The following is a 27,564-nucleotide window of genomic DNA, read 5'->3' as shown; positions in this document are numbered from 1 at the left end:
ACTAGACGTCTGGGCCATACATGCCAGTGAATCTCCACTGTTACTCAGTGTTATTTAGTGATTTATAAGTGAATATAGGGCCACAATCCACCATTTAATAAACTGATGCTTCTAGCTAGTAGAAGTGCTTGAATTTGTACATGGCAAGCCTAATGGTCCAGCAGTGTTAAGTTCTGTTTCTAGTACATCGTAATAAAAATGACCTGGGTTAGAGTTTAAGGCTGCACAGAAACTCCTGATGAAACTTGGGTGATGCTCCAGTGGTATGCTAGACTTGTCTGCAGTTCTACATACAATAGTCCAAACATTATGTATATCTTCGTTCTATATTTATCCCCAAAGACGGTTGCAGTTTGTCTGCTTGTAGAACCATCAAAAAGATGAATTCTTGAAATCTAGTCTAGGATAATAAGTTAAATGCTGCCACAGCAATTTTACTATGTTACCTATTCCCTCTAACCATTTCATATAATCATGAACAGTGTCTACTTCTTTATTCTTGTACATTACTTTACTCCAGGGAACAAGCGCGAACACTTAATTGTTGGTGGTAACTTAAACATGTCTCTCGCTTTTGACGAATCAATACCTTATGTGGTGGTTTATTTTGATACAGCATGACCAGGAAGGTTTGCTCAGTATGGCTAATGCTGGACCGAACACGAACGGCTCCCAGTTTTTCATCACCACTGTACCAACACCTCACCTTGATGGAAAGCATACAGTGTTTGGTCAGGTGATCAAAGGAATTGGCGTCGTCAAAACATTGGAAAATGTTGAAGTGAGAGACGAGAAGCCGGCAAAGGTACGTTGGAACACTTTGTTTCTGCTTGGTTAATAAGATAGAAATGACGTAAATACACGTGTGGCATAATGAGTTACATGACATTGGATAATATTTGTTACTGTTACTCCGTCCTACTGTTCCTTGTCACACTACCTACTGATTGAGAGAAGTCCGATTTCTGAATATGCCATCCTAATGTACCCATGGGTAATGGTAACCTCTTAACACTGCACTCCTTAATCCACCCCATTTACGGACAGCTCCACCTAGCTCTTCCCATCCATACCAAAATAATAACGTTGCTGATAGTCCATGGTGGGGTTGTATGATCACAAGTGGGATAAGTAGGACTTGATGTATGACAATTATTCAGGGTAATGAAAGGATTACGTTCATGCCTCCACACATAAAATACTTAGGCAAAATGCAACAAAAACAGGAATTGATAATTTTATTGCTAGGGTTCAGATTTGATGAGCAGGACCTAAAATCAGCTCCTGGATATCCGGCATCACCCAATAAGCTGGAGTTTCTGCAGGGGAACTAGGAGCGAGTCCCAGAGCGGACGCAAATATAACTTCCACATCAAATGTACACTGGAGAAGCTGCAGATTATTCAAAACGGTGCTCTCCGTGCAGCCATGGGCATCCCCAAAAGGGAACACATTACTGCCGCCAGGAAACCAGCACACTGGCTGCCTATCGGAGAGCATGTCCTTTTTAAGACTCTCGCCCTAACCCACACATGTGTCCACCAGGCTGCCCCTCCTTACCTGTCCCAGAGAATATGCCTAGCTGCATCCACTAGACCTATCGGAACTCCCTACTCTCTGTGCCCGAAATAAGTCTGTGCAGGAGGAGCTAGCGTCCCTCACTTGGCAGCCATGCATTGGAACTCTCTCCCACCTTCCTTAAGAGCCGAAGACTCGCACATGGCCTTCCGTAGAGCAGTCAAAACCCTACTCTTCACCTAATATAAACCAGATGTTACATGTACACAACACTCCTACCACTGCCAGACAGTGTTGTATACTGTATGGATCTAATCTGTATTTATTGCAATGGCATCCCTTATGCCCAGGGGAGTTGCTAGGTCTGGAAAAGACCCGGGGCTAAGCTGATGTCGGAACTGTTGGGACTGGGGGCTAGCTAGTCTTTTGGCTGTAGCTCCTGAGATTCTATCCGGGGCTACAATCAAACGATCAGGGGCTATAGCCCCCTTTGCCCCCCCCTAGCAACGCCCCTGCTTATGCCTCAAGTAACTAAGCTCTTCACATGTAACGGCACCTCGATGCCGAAGGGCTGTTTGCGCGCTATATTCATTAAAATAAATAAATACACTATAACTTTTGGCCAATAATGTATGCTTCATTATGTTAAAATGTGTCTTAATTCTTCTTTGTTTGCATTCTCAAACGTCACACTGCATGTTTGAAATGCACCATTTGGCATGGGGGAGCCAAAAGTAGCTCCTGGGAACTGTTGGTTTTGAGGTAAACCGTCTCTCCTAGGGTAGAAGGAGCTAAATGGCACCAAGCCATTTCCAACCCAGAGTGGCACCCACATTCGGTTTGGGTAAGGTTCATAATTCACAACAACAGTGCAAAATAAAGGTGTGTGGACCGCCCTACATATCTTCAGAAATAGAGCCCTCAGCCCACAAGTAGCTACTCTTTGTAGTCCTGCACTACACTTGGGTTGTGGGTGAATAATAACTATGCCCATCGATCTTCGTAACTTCTAAATTGGAGGATGACTGTGTTTGATTTCATTTGAAGCTATTGAAAGCACTCTGGAGTTCCTGCCTGGATTTACACTATAAGCCCTTTTGAATACGACCTCCGTCTAGAACACCCATGCACCCAACTAGGATTACCTATATCAAAAAATGTTTATGTATTTATGGACCTCAACATTGTATGTTTTTAAATGCTTTGATGCCGGCGGGCTGCAGTGCGGTACAAATAATAAAAATGTAGAGAAACAGTCCTAATATTCAAACAGTATTGTGCAAATAAAAACTGGTGGGGGGGGGCGGAGAATGGCAGTTTACTGTGTATTTGCAGTAAGCGACTATACTGAACCCTTGTTATGTCGCATCTGGGGATCAGATGTTGCATGGTAACTTTTTATCATTGTGCAATGGATCTTGCATTGGAATGGGGTGCACTTTTTGTTTTGCCCTAGACTACTAACACTCAGGATGTTTGTTTACTTTTGGTGTGCCTAAGGGACAAGCTGGTGGTAGCAGTACTGTTTGTTATTTTGTTTTAGCATTGCTGCGTTTGGCTACTGTGGCTACTGTCCAAACATGGCCGTGCCACAAGGTTTTTCATTTGTCCCTTGGCCGTCTTTGCTCTATCCCTTCTTCCTGACCTGTGTGGACAGGAAAATCCTTATGGACTTCCAGTGCCTGAGAAAGCTGAAGGGTTTTGTGGGCTACTGCAGGGCCATGTGTGTTTCCTGCCATGAGGTGGGTTGGGACTGTGGTCCCAATCCACAAACCGTTTCAATGTGCCTGAATGGTATGCATGAGCTATGCCACCAGTGGTCCTGATTGGACCACTGCTGGGGTGTGTGTGTGTGTGTGTGTGTGTGGGCCAGATCTTAGATTTTCTAGTGGGAGTAGATTGGCTAGTGGGATTTTCGGCCCTTACCTGGCTTTTGGATAAGAAGAGGACCACAGCACCGGCTCCAGAGAGATCCTGGAAGAAACCTGAAGGAGCCAAGTATCCTGTCCAGCTGCAAGATGTGTAAGGAGACCATGAACCGTTGCAAGAAGGCCTGGGAGAGCCCTTTCTTGTAGGTGATCTTCAGAAGTCCTATGAGGGAGCTTCGCCCCCTGTAGTGGAGGGAATACCCATTCTCGACTTCGGCTCAGAGTACTGCATAGAAAAGCCCTCGGAAGTGCCCCTGTATCACCCAGTGGCTGCCCAGCTCAGAGTTTACCGTGCTGCATGACGTTGCCGTTCCGCAGTGAGACCTGAAACTTTGGGGATCAACAGCGTGTGCTACAGAACACCAAGGGGACCCAAGATAGGAGGCAAAGTACGACTGCATCCAGTCCTGTGCGAAAAGGGGTCCTGCATAGTTATTTTGCATTCTCCATTCCGAAGACCTTGCACCAGCATTTGTTGCTGACCAGAGGCACAAACCTGCAACCCATGGGCATCAATGGTTGTAGCTCAAGGCGGGGAAACGGCTGTGGGCCCTCTTCAGAAGACGTAAGTGAGTTTTAACAGTACTTACCTGACACCCCCAACTCCCTTTAGGATCTTTTAAATCTTTTAGAAATGTTTGTAATAGTTCGCCTTTGCTTGTTCGCGCAAGCATTCCGAAAGTGAGGGGCACTATTAGCTAGGATACTTGTTCCCTACTCCATCATTGGGCCTCAGGCGCCCTCCACTAACTTTTTTCCGTCTCACAAAACCGCGTGGAACTTTGGTGCAATCTTTGGCATAAGGCCCCATACATCTTAGGGATGGACTTTTAAAGTTGGTGTATCTCTGTGGACCTGTACTGCTGTATACTAAACTTTCCTTTGGAGTGGTTTATGTATTTTGCCCCACTCAAGTTATTGTGTGTGTATATAAGGATCATTTATTTAGTCTTGTGTGATATTAATGTTAGGAGGATTTATCATTTTCATACTTCATCCCCTCTCCTAGTGAGACCCCCTAAACGGTTTGCTGGACTTCTGCAGTTTTTCTTTCTATCCTGAATGAGGGGAGCCTTTTCTCCCTCATTCATTTCTTATTTTGTTCTGACTGTTGGAACTCTGTTCTCTGTGTTTTACCTTTACTATGAAGTCTGCTTTCCTCCATATCTCTTATCTGTGTTAAAGTTTTGCAGCACGCTCAACCCTATGTGCAGTGTTGCTGGGGACCACTTGGTTCCTCCTTTGAGATTCTTTCACTATCCCTGTGAACTACAGTTCCCCTAAAACATTGTACTATGAGAGATTAGCACACACCACCTTATGTGTAGTTCAAAGGGGATACCTAGTATACCCTTTGTTAGGTAAGATTTTCATAGCAATGATCCCTTTTACATTTTTAGTTGAAAACCAGTACACCCCACCTTATGTGGCGTGCTGGGGACATGCAATGCATCCCCTTTCTCCTTTTTAACGGTAATGGTTCTAATTCACTGCACCTTTACCGCAGGCTGTTTTTTCACAGATCTGTATATTTTACTAAAATTGCCTCTGTCATATTTTTCACCATTTTAGTGTGCCTTGTCCTTTCTTGTTCCTTCCCTTAACCCCCAGGGTGGGAAAATCCTTTGTGTCGATTTTATCTTCGGCGGGAGACCTCGGTCAAGCCCGCCCAGGCTCCAGAGTTTCTGTTAAGGCAGGAATCTAAGGAGTGCAAAACTCAGCAGCCCTTTGTCTTCCAGCCTGCCTGCGAGAATCCAGTTCAAAATGGGGGAGGATGGCTGGCTTGAAAGGACCGCCAACCCCCCAAGTTTGAATGTTGCAAGTCTGTTTGGCTGGGTTCCTGCACAAAAGTCAGATCCTGGAAACTGAAGAGGTAGTCGACCAATGGAACCAAAACCGAAGAGGGCGACTAGAAAACAAAGGACGTGGCGATTTCCAGTGACCAGAGAGCCTGCTGTGTAACCAGAGCCTTCTATGACCCTTCCTTCCAATCGACCTGGGGAAACTGAAGCGGACGACCCAGAGCCTGGTGAGACGCACTACAGTCAAGAAGATTAGCTTTTTGAGCCATCCTACATGGTGCTGCGACCATGTGGGGCTCCAATACCTTGGGACCTCGAGCAATCTGGCGGTGCACGGTCTTCCAAATCTTACTGAAACTTTGTGGGCATCCTGCTGGACCTCCAGAGACGTGAATCGAGTCAGAAAAGTCCCCTCACTTGTACTGGATCTTGCAAACAACGAGAATCCAATCCGCAATCTTCAATCATCTTCTGGCTCCTTGAAAAAGGTGCCAAAACCAGCATCAACCTGCATCGGCTGCGAAGAAACTCTTGCCTGCAGTCTTCCACGTTGATCTGATGCTTCAAACGTCCTTATAAGGTTCTGTCTTCATGACAAGGAATTCAGCAACCTGGTTTTTGGCTGCAGATCCTGTAGTCTCCCCTGTTGCAACCTCTTCTTCTGTGCTGAATAAACCATGTGAAGATAATCTTCCCTAGAGCTTTCCCTGCTGCAAAAGTCCTTTGTGTCCTGTTGTCTGTCTTATTGATAAAGGAATTCAACAGGGTTTTTGGATGCAGATCCTGGAGTCTTCTTGCTGGAACTAGTCTTCCATGCTAATGTACTGTGCTGGCTGGGGTGTTTACTTACATTAAGCCTTTGTGATTTCTGTAAAACTTTGGGGTGTTCTTGTGATTGGGAGCTCTCTCATCCAGTTCACCCAGGTCCACTGCTGGAATCCTCCTAGGGTGTCTTCTCAGAATTCCCTGGACCCTCCACGAACTCTAAAGTGAAATACTTACTTGTTTGACCAATATTCCTTAGGAACTCTGACTTTTGATACTTCTGTGCCTTCCTGAACTGTCTGGACCTAGTGTCCCCCCCCCCCCCTTCTGCCACGAAGAACACTGTGTTCACTGTGTGAATTCCCTTCTACCTTAGGACTTTTGATTTTTATCCTAGAGTGAGACCTTTTTCTCACTCTCTCGTGTATTTTTATTTTATTTGGACTGTTTCTTTTGTTTGTTTGTTTTTATTACTCATATTGCGCACCAGACCCAGGGGTAACCGGGCGCCTTTTTATAAGACAACTTAAAACTTAGTTACAAGATCACAAGGCAAGAATGGAGCAGCAATGTACAAATAAAGTAGTAATATACAGCAAAAATATACTGGAATAATATACAGCAAAAATATACAGGAGTATACAATATGCAATATACAACAGGTGAAAATGAAGGCATTTGTAGGCATTTATACTCCTAGGGGTAGAGAGTCTAGGCGGTGAGCGATCTATTGAGAGTCTGCATTTTTGATCCATGTTATGAGGTTGTGTCGGAAAGTGGGGTAGGGTTGGTCGGTCTTCAGGGCGGACGGTAGGGAGTTCCAGAGTTGAGCTGCTTTCACCTGAAAGCTGCAGCCGCCGACTTTAGTCAATTTAACTCTAGGTATAATTAAGTTGTTGGAATTAGCGGATCTGGTGAGTCTTATTGGCTTTAATCTTGTGAATCTCGCAGAAAGGTACTGCGGTGCGGCGTTGTTAAGGCATTTGTGGACCAAAGAGGCGACTTTTAGTTGGATTTTCTCCTGAGTAGAGAGCCAGTTATTAGCTCGTCTGAGTTCGGTGATGTGGGCTCTCCTAGGGATACTCAGTGCTGCTCTGAGCGCGTTGTTCTGCAGAATTTGAATTCTTTTTATGATTTCCTTATTAACCCCTATATAGAGCGAGTTGCAGTAGTCCAGCTTTAATAACACGAGCGCTCTCGCGAGTGTGATATAGCTATAGTTTGATAGGAAGGGTTTGCCTGCTCTTATCAATTTGCAGGTGTAGGCGGTTGCAGAAGCCATCGCATTGACCTGCTTGTTGAAAGAGAGGGTGGAGTCCAGGTAGAAACCCAGGGTTTTTACCGCGTCGGCAGTAGTAATTTGGTTATTATCAATATTAAAAGAGGAGTAATTGGGGCCCAGTTTTTTTTGAGGGTGGGAGGTGTGCCGAGGATGATGATTTCAGTTTTGTCATCATTCAGGCATAGACCGTGAGTGGCCATCCATGCCTGGATGATGAGATACACTCTATTCACCAAGGCCAAATCCTTGTCGTAATCACCGGTAAGTGGTAGGAGAATCTGGGTATCATCTGCATAGTTAGTGTAGGTGATACCAAGAAGGTCCAGATCATCGAAAAGGGGCTTATTGAAGATGTTGTAGAGTGTAGGCGAAACGCAGGATCCATGGGGCACACCACATGTGATGGGGATGGAGTCTGCTGCCGTAGTGGTGGAGAAGACGCTCATGGTTCTGTTATTGAGGAAGGATTGGATCCAATTTGTGGCTTTTTGTGAGAAGTGCACGGCTATATCCAAGTGCCTACAAAGGACCTTGTGGTCAACAAGGTCAAATGCAGCTGATGAGTCCAGGAGGAGGAGTAGGGCTGGTTTACCTTGATCCCTTAGCTCGTCAATTTGCGCCTTTAGATCTAAGAGGGCAGTTTCGGTCCCATGCTGGGGACGGAAGCCAGACTGCCGTGCTCCTAGTAAATTGTTGGTTTCAAGGTGTTTCTGTATTTGTGAGTATGCCACTTTATCTATGATTTTTAGAAGGAATGGCACTGTAGTGATTGGGCGGTTGTTCGTGGGTTTGGCAGGGTCTAGCGTCTGTTTTTTGAGCAAAGGGAGTACCCAGGATTCTTTTAGGTTACTCAGTATGGACCCTGTAGCGAATGAGGCGTTAATGAGTTTTGAGATAAAGGGGGCAAGGTCTCTAGCAGCGTCCTTTATCAGTTGGGCTGGACATTGATCCCCCTGACAGTTGGATGGTTTGAGTGACAATATGATTTTTTTCTGTCTCAGTAGATACTTTGGAGAACTTGAAGCAAGGGTGGTTGTTGTTATTTATAGGAGGGGTGGTAACTGTTTTGGGCTTAGTCGAGACTGAGCGTGGATTATTTCGTGGCAATATTAGATTGGAGAGTTATTTTGTTAGCTAGGGCTTGCTGAATGTTGGTGCACCATGTTTTATCTTTGACACAGTTGTCGGGCACTGGGATGGGGGATTCTATTTCCTTTAGGATGATGAAGAGTTCCTTCATGTTGGAATTGGCTTGGGCTATTCCAGAGTTGTAGGTTTCCCGTTTGGCCGACAGTATTTCCTTTTTACACAGGGTAGATATCTCTGAGTGTTTTTGTTTTCTTCCGATGGTTGTAGTTTCTATGCGACCTCGCATTGTCTTTTTTTGTTACGCAGAGTTTTTAGATGGGGGGGGGGGGGTGTACCAAGAGTTGAAGTGGGCTTTCGGTTTGCTGCGTCTCACTTTGAGTGGAGCAATTATGTCCAAGGCAGAGGACATAATTCACTAGGGTTTCAGGGTCCAGGGTATCTGGTAGTGAGTTAAGTGTGGGGAGGATGAGGATGAGGGGGAGTAGGTTATCTGGAGTGATTGTTTTTCTTATTCCTGGTCGGGATGGAAGGTGCTGACTGGACTGAGGTGGAAGTGGGTCTGACCGTTTCTAGAGCAAATGTTATAAGGTGGTGGTCTGTCCAAATTCGTGGGGAGATCGATGGGATGGAGAGGCATTACAGTTATGGTCTGCCACCCAATCAAGTATTCTACCCTTGTTATGGGTCGGGTGAAGTACTTTTTGTGAGAAGCCTAGTTCAGAAAGTAGGTTAGCCACTCTGCTTGCCTGTGGGTCGTTTTGGTCATTGAAGCCTAGGTTGAGATCCCCTAGCAGGATAACTTGTGATGATTGTTTTAGGTTGTGCGATAGAATGGTAGAGATGTCCTCCTCAAAGGTACCAATAGGGCCTGGAGGTCTATAGATAAGGTGGATGGTGAGGGTTTGGGAGTTGTTAAAAGCTAGTTTAGCTGTAAGGCTTTCACATGATTTGGTGTCATTCGAGGGAGCTAGCCTGATGGATAGGTTGGATTTAATGATGAGGGCTATGCCCCCTCCGCGGGCTTCGCCTCTGTCAGCTCTTAGGATGGTGTAGCTGTTGGGGATTGCTAACATGATGGCTGGTCCTGCGGCGGCATGTAGCCAGGATTCTGTGATGGCCAGGAAGTCAAGGTTTTCGGTCTGGATAAGATCAGCAATCTCTGTGGCATGAGCAATCAGGGACTTAGCATTAATTAGTGCACCTTTTAGGTGTGGGCTAGTGGATGGGGGTGGGGGGTCGTGGCAGAAGTGTGCATTCTGAGTCTTTAGGTTTAGGCTGTGTGGTCTTTCTGAACCCCTAATGGGTGTGGGTTTGCTACGGTTAGATGTGGTCAATGTTCTGGCACGTGGTTCATGTAGTTTTGCAAGTCTGGCTCGGAGTCTGGCATTTCTAGATATGGTATTGCATGGTATAGATTCGAGGGTTCTATGTTGTTGAGGTGGTTCATTTTGGTCATTATGATTCATTAATGATTGGGGTTGAGTCTGTGTCATGGCAAGGGTGTGGGTTGAGCGTTGGGGGGGGTAATGTGTTCAGTAGTAGGAGTAAGTCTAGGTATGTGGACTAGGAATGTTGTTAAAGTGAGAAGGGCGAACGTGACTTGTAAGGTCTGCATCTTGTGGCGTCACCATGGGGTGGGGTGGCAGTTTGATCTAAAATAGAGCTGTGTAATCCAGCCTAGTCAAGGTTTGGGTATGTGCAGCTAAGACAGATAACTCCAGTATAATAGGCGACATCTAGGTTAGGGAAGGTGGTCATTTACTAAAATATGATGGGCAGTACAATTGACTCAAAAGCTGTAGGCAGCACATATGTGCAAGGTGGCTCCAAGCAATGGGGAATTTGACTTAGATGGAACACCTAACTTGTGTTGGGTGTTGCACCTAGCAATTGTCTAGAAGTGACTGTAGCTTTTGGTTTTGGAGTCTGACACACTCCATAGGCATCACCATTTTGTATGGTGACACACAGCACCCTCCGTGAACTGTCACAGAGAAGTCCTTTGGATTTCTCTTAAGGTTTAAATACCTTCTCTTGGATAAACTGCTTCCTAGAGTAATAAAGTGAAATTGACTTTACTTACCTTTTTCCCTTTGTAGACCCAGCACACACCATCTTATGTGGAGTACTGGGGTTACTTAGTATCCCCTATGTCTACCTTCTCATGTAAAAAATGTATGTTACCCTTACTACAATTAATGGCTGGTGGCAGTGGTTTAATTTTCCTACCATTGTGCGTTTTTACCGCTGGCTGAATGCTCAGCTGCAGTATTGCACCCATGGGTGCCCATTTTGTCAACCTGGCCCCCAGTCTCCTTTTTTTGCCATTTCTTGTTTGTAAGGTCCTTCTTGAGATTTACTCAAATAATAATATTACTCTGCGTGGTTTGGTCCCTTTTGTTAGTTTTGTCTTTGGCGGGATTCACGGGTGAAGCCCGCCTCTGGCTCTGGCGTGTCTGGCAGGGCAGGAAGCGAGGGAGGTTCCCGATTACCTGTGCTTAGTCTCCTTGGTTATAGGAATGCACCCAAAGGTGATTCTGGCTGGCTGTCCTTGCAGGATAGCCACCCTGCTGTGTGACAGCTAGGCTGCAAATTAATGGGAGTAACCTTCATAGAAGGCGAAGGAACCAAAGAAGAAACTGGAAGAGAAGCTGTCTGCACCCACCTGGATTATTGGTTTGCCTGGTGAAGCCCTGCTGCAGTGCTGAAGCTCCAAATTTCGAATTGACTAGAGAAGACCTTGGGTTGGTGGGACAAACTGACCCTAAGACTAACTTGGCTGGAACCCCTCTCCCGGTTGGCTGTACTACTTTGCTGCTGCTGGAACTGAGTGCCAGGGGTTGTAGGTCAAAGGATCGACAACCAAAGGGTCGAATGATCAAAGGATCAAATTTTTTTTGGTTTTTTTTGTAAATTTTTTATTTATTTTGTGGGGGGGGGGTCCCCCCCACCTCCCCAGCCCTGTTTTTGTGGTAAACACCTTTTTTCACTAAACGAACCCCCCCCCCCCCCCCAAAAAATATATTATTTTTAAAAAAAATGATCCTTTGGTTTTCGATCCTTTGACCATTCGACCCTTTGTATTCGATCCTTTGACCAGTGCCAGGGAACAGGAACACCAGGAACGAGTGCATCGTCTTTAAGCCGGACCTGAGCTCCAGGAAGATCCTAAGGAATACCTCGAAGCAGGACTGCCTGAGCCACCTCAACAGAGTGCTGGACCCCAGAAGCAAGGGGAGCCCACATGGTGGCCAAGAACCGCAGTGGTGCGATTAAACCGCGAAGTGCCGCTGATCTGGAGTGTGCCCATTGCTGCAGCGACCATCAAACCGTAGTGCAGGAGTCCCCAGACGTCCTCCCTCTTGTCCCCACGACCAAGTCCCAGGAACAACAGGGTCTGCAGGGCTGCAACAGGAACACCAGTCAGCTGGATCTTTTTCTTTAGTCTCAAGGTACTGTGTAACTAGGGGTACTTGCCTCTTGTGTGCAGCTTGCTTGCTCTCACTGGAGACTTGCATTGGCTGCCCTTTGCAGAGTTGCTTTCATCTTTGCTCTTAACAAGCCTCCCAGCTTACTTTGTGGTATCTTCAATGAGGGCCTCAGCTTCCCTAGACTCTGCTCAATTGATATTGCCTGTCTTGGCTCCCTGAAGACCCTTCTTTCCCTCTGTGTTTCTGCCCCTCAAAAAGTCGTACATAAGTTACTTGTATAGCTGGGAAAGGGTTAACCTATATTTCATTGGGGGGATTGTAAAGTGCTTACCTGTTTGGAGAAACTAGTTAACCTTTGTTTCCTTCCATAACCTATTCCTTTCCCCACAACCTCTGTATTGCATTCAGTGTTAAAGTGATATATCAATGTCCACAGTGTCCTAGCAATTGAAGTCCCCTCATGGTGTAGGAAGTGTGTGTGTGACATCCCAAAAGGGTATCTGCTGACTTAACTGAAACTGAAGGAGTGTATTTTTGAAGCCTATTTTGTTGCGTATTGCCCTTTCTAAAGAAGGCTTATTCTAAAACTGACTGTTTAATGATTATTTTAATAAGAAACCTTGAATAGAAGTGGTGTTTGAATACGTGTCACTGTGAATCTGTTGCACCTCAACAGCTCACATGGACCCCTCTTGAGATACGCTTGGCTGCTCAGTCATGCTACCAACTTGTGTAGTACAGGCTTATACCAAAGGTTGGGTTACCTATTGCCAAGAGGACATGGCTGGTGTAGTCTCCCACAGGCTTACTACATACAATCTTGCCTAACGCACTCCCAGAATAAGGGAAATATTTTTTTAAGGGTTGGGCCTGTTGCCGAGAAAAGAGAACGCCTGTTTAAAAGAGTTGGTTGGTAACTGTAACTCTGAGAGTGGAAAGTTAGAAAAGTTCTTACTTAGTGTGTGTGTGTATCTAGATCTTACCTGTGAATTAGCTTTGCCTCTTCCTAAAAGTAATGCTGTTAACTGCACTATTTCTTTCAGAGAATAGGTGTACAAGTTCCTCAATTTGGTCTTTCTTCCCCTAGCTTGCTGTCTGCCTTGGATTTTACCTGGCTTAAATAGCTGTGTGCCATTCTTAATAAGTATACTGAAAGTCTTACTTTCCTTGAACTGTTTATCTGTCTAACAAAGTATGTTCAGTCGTATAAAGCGCCTGTACATAAGTGTTTCTAGGCGCGACAGGACAAGCGAGGTAAAATGGAGGGGGGGACAAGACAAACTATTTACTAGGCCTTGTCAGGGTGCGGGGGAAGAGGGAGGGGTGCAAGGGAGAGGGGATAACCGGGCAGCAATGCTCTGAGTAAGTGCAGCACAACTCTGGGTGTATTGCAAGGAGAACAAGGGACTGTAGGGTTACAGCCCCTAAGTGCATGGTAGGCCCGAAGGCACTGCAAGGGTGACTGATAAAGACAGAGCCTGGTACCCAGTGAGACTCTTGAGGGTAGCCAAGCAACCAGTCTGTACAGCAGGCAGGTCAGTTGGGTCAGCGGGGGGTTTTGAGGGGGAGCGAGAGGAAGAGGGACGTTTTGAGCTGCTTACGGAACTTCAGGTGGTACAGCTCAAGTTATAGAGGGGCAGGGGGCCATTCCAGAGGGAAGCACCTGCAGAAGAGAGAGATCCCCCCCCCCCCCATGTGAATTGGGTTCCCCTCGTTCCAAAAGAAATGCTGTTGACTTCACTTTGCTATTCCTGTTAGGATATACATGTGTGACTGTCCCCATTTGAGTCTTGCTTCTACTGACTTGCTGTTAGCCTGTCTAGAATAAGTCTGCCTTATGCTATACTTACCTGATGTCTCCTTTAAAAAGTATATGGGTTTTACCTACCTTGAGTTAGGGTTGTGCCATCCTAAAATGAGTTGGATATTGCTTACCTCAGTCTGTGTCCCACTGAGCTGAAAAGCAACTGCAATAGTATATTACGTGTCAGGCAAGATTGTGTGCAGTACCTTTTGGTAGACCTGTCCTCCTGGCAATAGGTAACCCAACCTTGGTGTTTACTACACAGGTTGGTAGTGTGGCTGAGCAGCCAGGCTCCTCTCAAGAGGGGTCAGTGTGAGGAGTAGGGCTTTTACAGATTCCTCTAACAGTCAGATAAACCTTCTTCAGAAGGGAGCAAAACACGTAACACTTCAAAATATATTTCAATACACATAGTTTCTCTAATCCGGGGATACCCATTGGGGATGGCACACACACTTCCTACACCCTCGGGTGACTTAAATAGCTAGGACACTGTGGACATTGATTTATCACTGGTACATTTAGAGCAATACTGAGTTTGGTGCAAAGGTTAGATTGGGGAGTAAAACAAAGGTTAACAAATACTTTTCAACCCTCTAATGCAAAGTCAATTAACCCTTTCCTGGGGGAAGGTAAAGGCACAGTCCGAGGTAGAAGAGTCGCTCGGGGAGCCAGGACAGCCAATGTTAATTGAGCAAAGTCTAGGGGAGCTGAAGATCTTCTTTGCAGGTAAGTAAAAGTCTTGCACAAGGTTTTAAAGTTTGTAGAAATAAAATCACTTGAAGGGCCACACACTGGGAGGCTTGTAAGGGACAAAGCTGTAAGCAACTCTGCAAGGTTAACCAAGACAAGTCTCAACTGAGAACAAGTAAGGCTACACCACCACAGGTAAGTCCTCTTAAACTTTACAGTACCTTTGGTTATAAGAAATGGTTCCAGCTGGTTTCTGTTACCGTGTTCCTTGGCCTCCGTCGGGGGGACGGGAGGGAGGACATCTGGGGACTCCTGCACTACAACTTGGAAGGTCAGCAGGCAGCAATGGGCAAATTTCAATTCAGCGGCACTTTGTGGTTTCAGCTCCTTGCGTCAATAGCAAATACCACCGCGGTCCACGAATACCACTCTGGACTTTTCCTCACATCTGGGGTCCAGCACTCTGAGGTGGCTCAGGCTTGGTCTGTCCTGCTTCAAAGGAGTGTGGGGGATCTTCCTGAAAGACGGGTCTGTCATAAAAGCGATGTACTCGGTTTGGTGTTCCTCTCCCTGGCACTTCAGTTCCAGCAGCGGGAGTACAGCCAGCTCTGAGAGGATGTCCAAACGAGTTCACTTTGGGGTCGAATGGTCCCACCAACCCAAGGGGAGAAGTCGTCCATGCTGGGCTTCTCTAGTCAAAACGAATTCGGAGCTTCAGCACAGCAGCAGGGTTTCACCGGGGAAAGCAATGGTCCAGGAGTTGCAGCAGGCGTCTCTTCCAAGTTCTTCTTCGGATTCCTTCGTCCAGTGGTCGACTCTGCCTTCCAAGCAACTGTAATTGTATATTGCACCAAAACGGTTTTAATCACCTAGCATAACTAGGTATGCACTGTTGAATGATCTGTGGTCCACTATTCAGAAATTTATCCTGGTAACAGGTTTGGTTTACTATGTGATTTTGAGTGTCACTGCATAACTGACATGACTTACTACCCTTGTATTACAGAAAGTAATCTAAAATAGCTATTGGTTTTACTCCCCATGAATAGGTGAGGCCTATGCTAAATGTGTATTCTAAGGTCTGACCTCCCTAGAATTACTGTTGGGTATTTTGAAGGATTTATGCTTTGGTCTGTGTACCTTCAAGCAATGTGGTGTCTTTTTATAAATGTGTTTTTGACTCTATGATCAGTACTTGCCCCAGGACTAACTTGGGCCTACTTGTATTTAAAATAAAACTTTTATTTTGTATAATACTTCTGGTTGTAAGTGTTTCTATTGAATCCTTGGTGTACTGCAGGTGCAGTGTACTTTCCTGCAGCCCCCTCTCCCTCCTAAGATAAGCCTGGCTGCTTTGTCTACGTTACCATATACTCGGGTGGTACAGCCTTCTACTAAGAGTGCAGTCTTGTCTTGCAGTTGAATGGTTTCACTAAGCCCTTGGTTGGACTTCAGAAAAACTGTCCTAACGCCCCTTCTCTCTGCTCCTGTGACTTTTTAGTCAGTTAGACAACCCTATAGCAATGGTTGCTGGCAGTAGAAGTGTTATAATGACTATTGTGCTATTTTCTACCGAAGACTGTATTCACACTCTCGGTTATGCACAATAGGGTCACCTATGTCCTATTGTAGCTCTTATTTATTTTTTGTTTTTTTTACCATTTCTATCGTGGGTTTCCTTTTGTTAGCCCTTCTACCATTTTGGGAGGGGGAGGTCTGAATGAGGCCTTTGGCTGGAACTGTTGGGTAAGATTTTCATAGTAATGATAAATGTTCCTGACGTGTGTCATTCCCAGAATGTTTTGATTTTGACTGGTGGATTATTTGTCATTATACCTCTGTGTGTGGGAATCTTTTTCCATACACTCTACCTTTTACTCTTTTGATGGGTGTTGGGGAGAATGCTAATTTCGAAGGGATTGTGTCCTCCGACGTATTCCTTATCTTAGATAGAAATCCTTCAGCTTTGCTGGCCTCGGAAAATTTTTTCGCCAGAGGGCGCTGCGCGTCGATGATCGCCGAGTCGATGACCCTCGACGGCCTCCGTGCCGACGTCGACGTCATCCTGCCTATAAAGGCCGCGCGCAGCGTCCGTTGCTCAGTTCCGTTTTTCCGCGCTTCGTTGTGCCTCGGAACACCGTTGCTCAGTTCTCGTCAAGATAACGTATATAATAACTACTATTTACCTCGATATCGATGGCATCCTCCTCCGACCCGACGACCCCTCGGTCCGGTTTCAAAAAGTGCCGAGACTGCGGGAAGAAAATGTCGTTGACGGACCCTCACAGGGTCTGTTTGTGGTGTCTGGGAATCACGCACCAGAGTTCGGAGTGTGAGGAATGCCTTTCCATGACGGCGAAAGCCTTGAAGGAGCGTAGGGGGAAGCTCGAGAGAGGTAGGTCAACTTTAACTTCCTCGAAAGCTTCTTCGGTAGAGTCGAGACGTTCGTCTCCTCACCATAAAAAACACTCTCGATCTAGATCACGAAGTGGCTCCCACCACTCGTCGACATCGAGACACTCGAAGAAGAGACGTAGGAGATCCCCTTCGTCATCTTCGTCGAGTTCTCCTGAGAGAGTTCATTGCCCCACAAAACGCAGCTCGCAAGCTGAGTGGGAGGAATTCAGGAAAAAGATGCTAAGCGTCTTCGAGAAAGCGGCCTCGTCCCCCTCGAAGACAGCTGAGGGTGATACCCCGGGTAAAAAACCCAAAAAATCTAAACGCCGCGAGTCGCAGTACCCGGCGGAAAAGTCAACCCGAAAGCGCCTCGAGCCATCGGGAGATAAAGCATCATCGACGCCATCGTCGAAAACTCCTTCGAAACAGAGGTCGGCGCCATCGACGCCGTTGTCGAAGGATTCATCGGCGCATCAGTCGATCGAGTCGACGCCGACGTCGACGCCGATATCGACGCCGGTGAAGGAAAGAACCACGGCTACTCCACAGCCAACGGTTAGACAAAAGACCTCCGACTCGACGCCGAGAACGTCGACGTCGTTCTCGAGCAAGACTCCGATCCTTTCGAGTTCTTCGAGGCCTAGTACACATTTCTCGACGCTTTTCACGGCGCCTTCGAGTACTTTCACGTCGGTGTCGACGACATCGACGTTTTCAAGGCCTGTGATGATGGCTCCTTCTGCATTGGAAATGGGGTTTATACCATTCCAAAAACCAATGTATCCCCCTTTAACCTCGATTTTTGAGGAAAGGGAGGATTCAGACCAAGATATTGATTTACAGAGGACCACATCACCAGAGCCAGAGACTTTCGCCTCTGAGGAAGGAAGATTAAAAAATCTTCAGGATGCACTTCAGGAAGCTAGTGGCTTGGACACTTCTCCTGAAGCAGAATTTATCAAACCAGACCCAGGAGAACATGCGGAGACTCCATATAGAGCTCTGATGTCTAGAATCATAGAATTTATGGGTTGGTCTGCACCTTCTCCTGCCTTTCAGCAGGATGACCTCACTGACATACTGGACAAGGGCCCACAGGAGGATCCTGTGGTTCCATTTCACTCTGCTCTACAGAGAAGGATTTTGACAAACTGGGAAACGCCAGAAATTATCCCGGCAGTAAATAAAAAACTGTCAACAAAATACAGGGTGGCTAGTTCTGACCCTGAATATTTGTCAAAACACCCTACTCCTGAGAGCTTGGTTGTACAGGCTGCAACCTCATCAGGCAGCACATCTGCATACCCCACTGCTCCGCAGGATAGGGATGACAAAAAATATGATGCCATGGCTAAGAAGGTTTTTTTCTGCCTGTAGCATGGCGTTAAAGTCTATTAACGCGACCTGTACGCTCGCTAGGTTCAGCCACACCCTTTGGGAGTGCGCTTCATCAGCGGCTGACTGCCTCCAAGAAGGAGAGGAAAGGGACGCATTTTTAAACATCATCAGGGATGGTAAAGATGCGATGTGCGAGACCCTACAAACTGGCCTAGATTCTGCTGACAGTATCAGCAGGGCCATGGCGGCAAGTACCACAATCCGCAGGCATGCGTGGTTGAGGAAGTCTGGTTTTGCCTCTGACGTGCAGACCAGGCTTTTGAATATGCCCTTTGACGGTTCTACCCTCTTTGGAAAGAAGGCGGATGACAGTTTGGAGAAACTGCAAACGTCCAAGGCAGCAGCCAAGTCATTGGGAGCTGCTATCCGTCAGAATACCTTTCGTCCTTCGGGATCATCGTGGAGAGGACGGTCCTTTCGTTACTATTCCTCATATGGAAGGGGCAGGGGACGACCGGCTCAAAGAGGCCAAGGAAGATTTACCCGTGGTGGACGGGGTAGGGGAAAGAAAGCCGCACCCGCAGGAGCAGGAGCCACTTTACCTTCGGCAACTGCATCAGCCGCTTCAAAACCACTCTGAGGTCTCCCCTCACAGAACACCAGTAGGGGGCAGGTTAACTCACCATCTGACGGAATGGCAGGCTATTACGTCAGATGCTTGGGCTCTGGAGACAGTAGCCCAAGGTTACTGCCTGCCCTTCCTACATATCCCTCAGAGTCATCCACCGGGGAACAACCCTTTGAAGCTTCCAGATCCGCTCCTCTTGCAGGAGGTTTTAGACCTGCTAGAGAAAGGTGCCATAGAACTGGTACCTGTAGCGGAAAGGAACAAGGGTTGGTACTCCCCCTACTTCATAATACCGAAGAAGGACGGAGGACTGAGACCCATCTTAGACTTACGGGAATTGAACAAATTCCTCCGAAAGGACAAGTTCAAGATGGTGACTCTCTCTCAGATCCTTCAGGCCCTCCAGCTTCAGGACTGGTTGGTATCTCTAGACCTCCAGGACGCTTATTTCCATGTGCCGATCCATCCCAGGCACAGGAGATACCTGAGGTTCGCAATTGGCAGCTCTCATTATCAATTTCGAGTTCTGCCATTTGGGCTAACCTCCGCCCCGAGGGTCTTTACCAAGCTAATGTCGGTTGTGGCTGCAAGTCTAAGGAGGGAAGGGATTCATGTCTACCCTTACCTAGACGATTGGTTGATCAGAGCTGTATCTTCGGAACAGGCTCAGAGACAACTAGATTATGTTTGCCACTTCCTTCACAAGCTGGGCTTCTCCCTCAATTTAAAGAAGTCACAGATGATACCATCACAGAGACTCCAATTCATTGGAGCAGTCCTGGACACTTCCCTGGGAAAAGCCTTGCCACCAGAGGTGAGGGCTCGAGATATTCTGCAGATGGTCATCAGATTTCAGAATGCCCAATATCTCCCAGCCTACGACTTTCTGAGGTTGCTAGGCCTCATGGCATCCTGCATATTCCTCGTGCCGGAGGCTCGCCTGAGAATGAGATCCCTCCAGTGGGCACTGAGAACTCAGTGGTCACAGTTCTCAGGAAGGATGACAGATCTCCTTCGGATCCCGGTCAAAGTAGCCCGAGACCTTCAGTGGTGGGCCTGTCGGGAGAACATCCTGAAAGGAGAAATGTTTTGGCAACCATGGCCGGAGATAACAGTAGTCACGGATGCCTCACTCACGGGGTGGGGAGCTCACGCCAACGACTTGACCATCAGCGGTCGTTGGTCTCCATCGGAGTCCAGACTACATATCAACCTGTTGGAGCTGAGAGCCATCAGACTAGCGCTGAAGGCTTTTCTGCCGTCTGTACGGGGAAGAAACGTCCTAATAATGACGGACAATACAGTGGCCATGCACTACCTCAACAAAAGAGGAGGCGTAGGCTCACTACCACTGTGCAGAGAGGCGATGCAGCTCTGGTTTTGGGCAATTCAGGAAGGAATCTCTCTATCGGCAATTCACCTAGCCGGAGAGAAGAACTTGACAGCGGACGCTCTGAGCAGGCAGAGCACAGTCTCTCACGAGTGGGAGATAGCTCAGGAAGTCCTTCAAGAGATCTTCGCCCTTTGGGGAACCCCTCAAGTGGATCTGTTCGCCACCAGTATCAACAGGAAGTGCGACAGATTTTGCTCAAGGGAATTTCCCCCGAGAGGAGCTCTAGGAGATGCGTTCGTAGTGGACTGGGAGTTCCCACTTCTGTACGCGTTCCCTCCGGTCCCTGTCATTCCTCAAATGATCAGGAGGTTGAGAAGGTTTCGGAAGACCATGATCCTAATTGCCCCGGATTGGGCCAGGAGAACGTGGTACCCGGACCTTCTAGACATGTCCATCTGCCCTCCAATTCGACTGCCATACAGAGAGGATCTTCTCTCGCAGAAGGAAGGTCAGGTTCTCCATCCAGCCATCAAGACCCTCAACCTTCACGCTTGGTGTCTGAAAGGTTGAGGTACAAGGATTGGGACCTTCCGGATGATGTTATGGAGGTGTTGCTTTCGGCCAGAAGGCCGGCAACTAAAACTCTATACCGCTGCCGTTGGAACAAATTTTGCAGCTGGTGCAGAGAAAAGAATATTGAACCCTTTTCTTGTGGTACACCTATGGTGTTGTCATTCTTACTTTACCTGGCTAATTCAGGCCTACAGGTTGGCACAATTAAGGGCTATCTCGCAGCGCTATCAATCTTTAAGCGCACTGCAGAGGAGCCTTCATACTTCAAAATTCCATTGGTAATACAATACCTAAAAGGATTAACTAATGTTTATCCCCCGAAACCTTTTCAAGTTCCCTTATGGGATTTAAACCTAATTTTAAACTTCCTAAAGGGTGCCCCTTTTGAACCACTACACTCTTGTTCATTGAAGCTTCTCACCCTCAAAACTGTTTTGCTAATAGCATTGACATCTGCTAGAAGGGTTAGCGAGTTGCAAGCCTTATCGTGTAAACCTCCACATACAATCTTTTACAAGGACAAAGTTGTTCTTCAGGTGAAGCCTAACTTCCTCCCGAAGGTAGTCTCGGAGTTTCACATCACTCAGAAGATTATATTACCTTCTTTCTACCCTCCTCCTCATCCGGGGAAGGAGGAAGAGAGACTGCACAGGCTGGACCCTAAGCGAGCCTTGAGCTTCTATATCAGCAGATTGGCTAAGATCAGACAAGCAGACCAACTCTTTGTAGGTTATGCAGGACATAAGTTGGGCCTTCCAATAACAAAACAAACCATCTCCAGATGGATTATTTTAGCCATTCTGGAGTGCTACAAATTGGCAGGGAAGGAGCCTCCTCAAAATCTAAGGGCTCATTCTACCAGGGGTATCGCAACATCCTCAGCCCTTCAAAGAGGGGTGCCAATTCGAGATATATGTGCGGCTGCCACATGGTCGTCCGCACATACATTTACCAAATTCTATAGCCTGGATTCCTCCTCTAGTCAAGAAACTAGATTCGGCAAGGCTGTGTTACACTCTGTCCATTCTGGAAGGGTAACATAACTTTTATTACTCCCGCCTCCAGTCACAATACCACTGCTATGGGAGTCTATCTAAGATAAGGAATACGTCGGAGGACACAATCCCTTCGAAGAACTAGTTACTCTTACCTTGTAACGTTCTTTCGATGGGATGTTCCTCCGACGTATTCCTTATCGACCCTCCCATCCATCCCCGCAGTATGACTTCCTGTGGGTTTGCAGCCTATGCTCCTTCAAGGTGATTAGTCTAATCCAAAAACATTACTGGGGACTACAAAACGGAACTGAGCAACGGACGCTGCGCGCGGCCTTTATAGGCAGGATGACGTCGACGTCGGCACGGAGGCCGTCGAGGGTCATCGACTCGGCGATCATCGACGCGCAGCGCCCTCTGGCGAAAAAATTTTCCGAGGCCAGCAAAGCTGAAGGATTTCTATCTAAGATAAGGAATACGTCGGAGGAACATCCCATCGAAAGAACGTTACAAGGTAAGAGTAACTAGTTCTTCTGTGTTAATTCCCTTCAATCTTAGAGACCCCCATCTATTTTGCTGGACTTTGGGACTTGTTCATTTTAACCCTGAGTGAGTGAGCCCCTTTTCTCACTCTTGTGTGTTTTGACCTAATTTGGATTACTCCACTTTTTGTATGGTGACGCACAGCACCTTCAGTGCAGTGTCGCAGAGAAATCATTTTCGATTTCTCATAAGGTTTAAATATTTTTTCTTGTGAGAAGTACAGTTCCTAAGAATAGCAAAGCGAAATTGACTTTACTTACCGGTCCAGCACACCCCACCTTATGTGGAGTGCTCTGGGGGGGGTGGGGGCGAGTTACTTAGTAGACCCTTATCCTACATTCTCATGTAACATTTGTATGTTACCTACCTACTTTATATGGCTGGCGGCATTCATTTTTCCTACCATTGTGCTTTCCTACCGCAGGATGAACTCTCAGCTGCACTACAGCACCCAGGGGGTGACCATTTTGTCAAAATAGCCCCTGACTTCTTTTTTCACCATTTTCTGTTTGTGGGGTCTTTCTTAGATTTTACTCTGTCCGTCGAAACTGATTCAAGCACTTTATTTGTCTTGCCTTGGGCGGGCTTCAGCCCTGAAGCATGCCTCTGGCTCCAGTGTGTCTGGAAGGACACGATCTGAGGGAGGGTCATTTTGTCCTTTGTCTCTAGGAATGCAACCAGTCCTGATTGGCCGGCTGACTGTCCTTTCAGGACATCCACCTTGCTGTGTGATTGACAGAGGCCAAGTCAACCACTGGGAAGAACACCCAACGAAGAAACCATGAACAAAGCTTGCTGCATCCTCCTGGACTTTTGAATTGCCTTTTGAAGCCCTGCTGTTGTGCTGCAACTCCTTTTTCAATTCAACAGAGAAGGTCCGAAAGGGACGACTTCTTCTCATGAGTTGGTGGGACCAACTAACTCCGACAACTCCACTGGACAATCTTCCCCAACTGGCTGTACTACTTTGCTGCTGCAAGAACCGAATGCCAGGGGGTCGAGCAATCGGTAGTTGAGTGAAACCTCTAAAATCCAGCTAAGTCTCATAAGACCCTCCAGAAGCAGGACAACGAGATTTTGATTGGAGTGCAGGACCCAAGGAGTGAAGGAGGCTCAACCAAGATCCGAAGTGCTGAAACCGCAGTGTACTGCGGAACCGAAAAGAGACGTAGCTGCCGACTACCTACCAAGTGCTGCCACAGGAACCCTCCACATGTCCTCCCTCTTGTCCCCACGATTGAGGCTCCGGAACAGGCACCCACAGCATCAAGAGCGAATACAGCTGCACCACTCTTTTTCAAACCCGAGGTATTGTTTAGGTTTGGGGTACTTGGCTCATTGCCTTTGTAGCTGTGTTTTTCTCAGTTGGGAATTACATTGGCTTGCTTTTAGAGTTGATTCCAACTCTGTTTTTCACATGCTTAACAGCTTGTGACCCTTGACGTGATTTTCTACAAACTCTAACTTTGTGCAAGACTGTTTCTGATCTAAGAAGTGCCTCAGCTCCATAGACTTGATTTCAAATTGACTTTGGCTATCCTGGCTCCCTAAAGACTCTTCTAGTCCACTGACTTTGATATGGGTTGTCCCTCATAGGTGGTAACTTGTTATAGACTGTTATTGCTGGTAAAAGCTTGTCTAGATTTCATTGGAAGATTTAGCTGTCCTCCCATTTACTGAGAACCTGTTTAACCTTTTCCTTCCTAAAGCTTTCCTTTCTGCAACCTCAGAATCTAATGAGTGTGATATATAAATGACATTATTGTCCTTGTGAATGAAGTCACCTGGGGGTATAGGAATTGTGTAAGAAGCATACCTAAAGAGTATTCACTAACCTGTTCTGATTCTGAAAAGTAGTGTTACTCTATATTTACAGTGTTACATGAATTGCCTTTTTAAAGAACGCTTATTTAAAAATTGATATTAAACAACTCTTTTATAACTGAAACCTTGAGTGTTACTTGGCTACTTGTATTTACGAATTTCATTGCTACAGCTCTCCAGCTCGCAATTACCCCTCTTGAGATAGGCCTGGCTGTTCAGTCACACTACCAACTTGTGTAGTACAGACCTATACCAAGCATATAAGTGTTGTGTAGTCAGTGTGACTTCATCAGTTCTTAACTAACAATGGGTGTAATTTATAGAAATTATCCACTTTCACAACTTTTTGGCAATAAGGGGCTCCCCCTTTAACGTTCTCTGCCTAACCTTGAGAACTTCTTTTTCCCAAGGGTAGAAAGGATCTTTGGATCCCCTTTTAATTATTTGGTGCAACCAGCACACCCCACCTTATGTGGAGTCATGTATCCCCTTTCACACTAAAACTGTAACAACCATTTCTCCTTGGCAGAGTGGGTGAGAGCAGCACTGCATTTTGAAATCTTCTGCCCTCCTGGGCCTTGATCAGGTAACCTGCCTGGTGTGACCTGTATTGTGTGAAATTGTTTGATTTTTTTCTTTTTCTTTTTTTTTTTTTGCCTGCCCGTGTACCCTCTTCCCTTCCTCCCTGTGTCCCCCCCCCTTCCCTTATCTCTGGCCCACCCTGGGCAGCCTCTGTCCGGCAGCCCTGTGGCTAAGGGCCCCCAGGCAAAGGGCAGCTCCTACTTGGGCGGCTCCCTGTTTGTATCTGAAGGTGTCCGCAGGGGACGCCAGTTGCCAGGCAGTCACCAGGTAAGCCCCACTGAGCTTCCTTACCTCCTCTTACCCTCTCAGTTCTGCTGCATTCCCCTTTGTTGAAAAAACCTGGCCCTTTCTCCCCTTTTCTAGGATTCTCAAACTTAGGTTTTCTCCCTGAGTTGTTGTTATAGGCACTGTATCAGTATGTAAATAATTGTGAAAAACCTAGCCTTTTTCTCCCTTTCTAGGATTCTCAAACTTGGCTGTGCCCTCCTCCCTGTTTCATTCCGGGCGCAGTTTTAAAAAAAACTCCTGTCCTGAATGTTGTCATCTGTCCTATTGCAACAACCGGCTTGCCTCCCGCTGTCTTATCTGCATACTACAGTGACCTTCGCTAGTGCTTTCCCCTCTCCTTTTCACCCGCTCTCCCACCTACTTTATGGTGCTCTGTCTCTCCTATCTTTTCTAACTGCTTCTCTATTGAATATCCTGCTCTCCTCACTAAATCTGGTAAGACGAAGTTTAAAAAGGACATCCTGGTCTCCAACCCAGGCCACCCTATCGCCGACGCCTACACCAGTGCCGCCTCCAAGGAAACTCTCACCGACATCCTTTGTGTTGTTACCTTCGCCAGACCTATGCACCCTTCATATGGTCTCTGTGCTCTCCCCTTTCTCCTCTGCTCCCATTCTTTCCTCTAAAGTTATCATTAACGTCTACTCCAATGGGCCTCAGGCCAACCTTCATCTCTTTGATAGACGCTTCCCGCACCTCATCAACTTCCTTTCTTCTCCTGCTGTCCCCTCTCCCTTTCCTTGACTACCTTGCCTCCCCCTTCTGCCTCCTCCGTGGCTACCTTGCCGTCCCATCCCCTCTTTGCCCCCCTCTCGGGCTCCCTCTGCACTTCTGCAGGGCATACCTCTGATCTGTCCCCCTCCCCGGAAGTCCTTAAAGGATGGCAACCTTCTCCATATTGCCACTCTAAACTCTCGCTCTGCTGTCAAACACTATTCTGATATCTGCCGCCTTCTGGAAGACTTGACACCCTTGTCTCACCGAGACATGGTTCACTACCAGCTCTGTCACGAGCTTTGATTCGCTCCTACCTGACGGCTACAAGATCCTCTCCGCGCCAAGGACCAACCGCTCTGGTGGGGGTGTAGCCCTGATCTTCCCCAAGTGGATTCCTGTCTCTGTCACTCCTACGTAGGCCAACTCCTCTTTTGAATGCCTCTTCTGCAGGCTCTGTCTCTCCCCTAGCCATTCACTTACTGTGGCTACTATCTATCGGCCACCTGGTCAGATTTCATCCTTTCTAAGTGGGATGACCTCTCCTGCTCACTCCTGGCCTCTACTACTCAACTCCTCCTCCTTGGTGACTTCAAACATCCACCTGGATGCCTCCTGTCCTCCCTCTGGACTCTTTCGCGACCTCTGACTCTCACTCACTATCCTCCCATCTGGCCCGACTCACTCTGCAGGGCACGCCCTGGATGTTCTGATCTCCTGGCACCTTCCCCTCTCTGTCCCTCTCACCACTCCCCTCTCCTGGAGTGATCACTTTCTCCTCTCCTCCCACCTCACCCTCCCTACCCTTCAGGCCAAGCCTTCACTGCCACCCACCTTCTCGGCCATCCGACCCATGAAGCGCGTGTCAGCTGAGGCTTTCGCTGCCCCTGTTGTGAGAATCCACCTGAAGCCCAAAGCCAAGTGCAACTCCTGGTACGACTCGGACCTCGTCACCCTTAAATGCAAGTGTGGGGTAGCTGAGAGGAAATGGCGTGCTTCATGTACATCCTCTGACAAACTGGTCTGCTGCAAAGACAATACCGCCTCTCTCTCCTCCTATCCCCCCCCCCCAATCCCTGCTCTGCCTCTGGCTTTTCTGCAGCCGCCTCTCCTCCCTCCTTCTCTGCCTTTCCCCTGTTCTCCACAGACAAGGTTTCTAGACAAGTCCGCTCTATGAAAGTCTTGTCGGAACAGGTTCATCCCTGTTCCTCCAAAGCTATCAAGGACCACGTCGAATCCCTGGCTCCAGCCCTGGCTGATTCTGCAATCATTCCTTTGCCACTGGAGTCTTCCCACCCCCCTCCCTGTGCACCCTCTTAAGAAACCCACTGATGACCATCAGTCTGGCTTCAGAGCTGCCAGAAGCACGGAAACTGCTCTCCTGAACATCCGTGAAGACCTGCTCTCTATCCTTGACTCTAATACCCCTTGCGCCCTCATCCTGCTTGACCTCTCCTCTGCCTTTGACGCTGTTAACCATGCCATCCTGCTCAACCGTCTCCGTGATAACCTGGGTATCACTGGTCAGGCTCTGGCGTGGCTGACTTCCTTCCTCTCGGACTGTCCCTCCCAGGTCCAACTTGGGTCCTTTCTCGCTCTTTTTCTCTACCTGTGGTGTCCCCCAGGGGTCTAACCTCTCTCCCTGGCTGTTCAACCAATACCTGGCACTCCTGGCCCGCCGCTCTCTGCCTGCCCCAACTTTCAGTGTTCTGCAGATGACACCCAACTCATCTTCAGGATACCCTCGGCCGCCTCCACTACTTCCCTCATCTCTGACTGTCTGCTATCCAGGAGTGGTGTGCCGCAATGACCTCTTCCTTAATGCCAGTAAGACTGAGATTCTCCTCATTGGCACACCAGCTCCCTCCTTTTCTGCAGCTCTCTGGCCGGCTTCCCTTGGCCCTCTTCCTTTTCCCACCTGCAAGGCTAAAAACCTTGGGGTCATCTTCGACTCTACACTCTCCTTCTCCTCACATCTCTTATGAAGTCACACTACCAGCTGCACCTCCTCAGAGGTGTTCTTCCTTTCCTCTCCTT

General features: G+C 47.4%; 1 protein-coding gene across 1 annotated transcript in view; it reads left to right on the top strand.

Moving 5' to 3' along the window:
• Positions 1-27,564, top strand: part of PPID (peptidylprolyl isomerase D) — a 149,440-nt gene that overhangs the window by 12,135 nt on the left and 109,741 nt on the right. Inside the window, exon 4 of the mRNA XM_069631340.1 lies at positions 617-805. Coding sequence (XP_069487441.1) covers positions 617-805 — 189 coding nt within the window. The remainder of the gene's footprint in view (positions 1-616; positions 806-27,564) is intronic.

Source organism: Ambystoma mexicanum, chromosome 6q (genome assembly GCF_040938575.1).
Source record: "Ambystoma mexicanum isolate Mex_15411 chromosome 6q, UKY_AmexF1_1, whole genome shotgun sequence".
Taxonomy (NCBI): Eukaryota; Metazoa; Chordata; class Amphibia; order Caudata; family Ambystomatidae; genus Ambystoma; species Ambystoma mexicanum.
The sequence above is the reverse complement of the archived record's forward strand: the minus strand, read 5'-3'. Positions and strand labels throughout refer to the sequence as shown.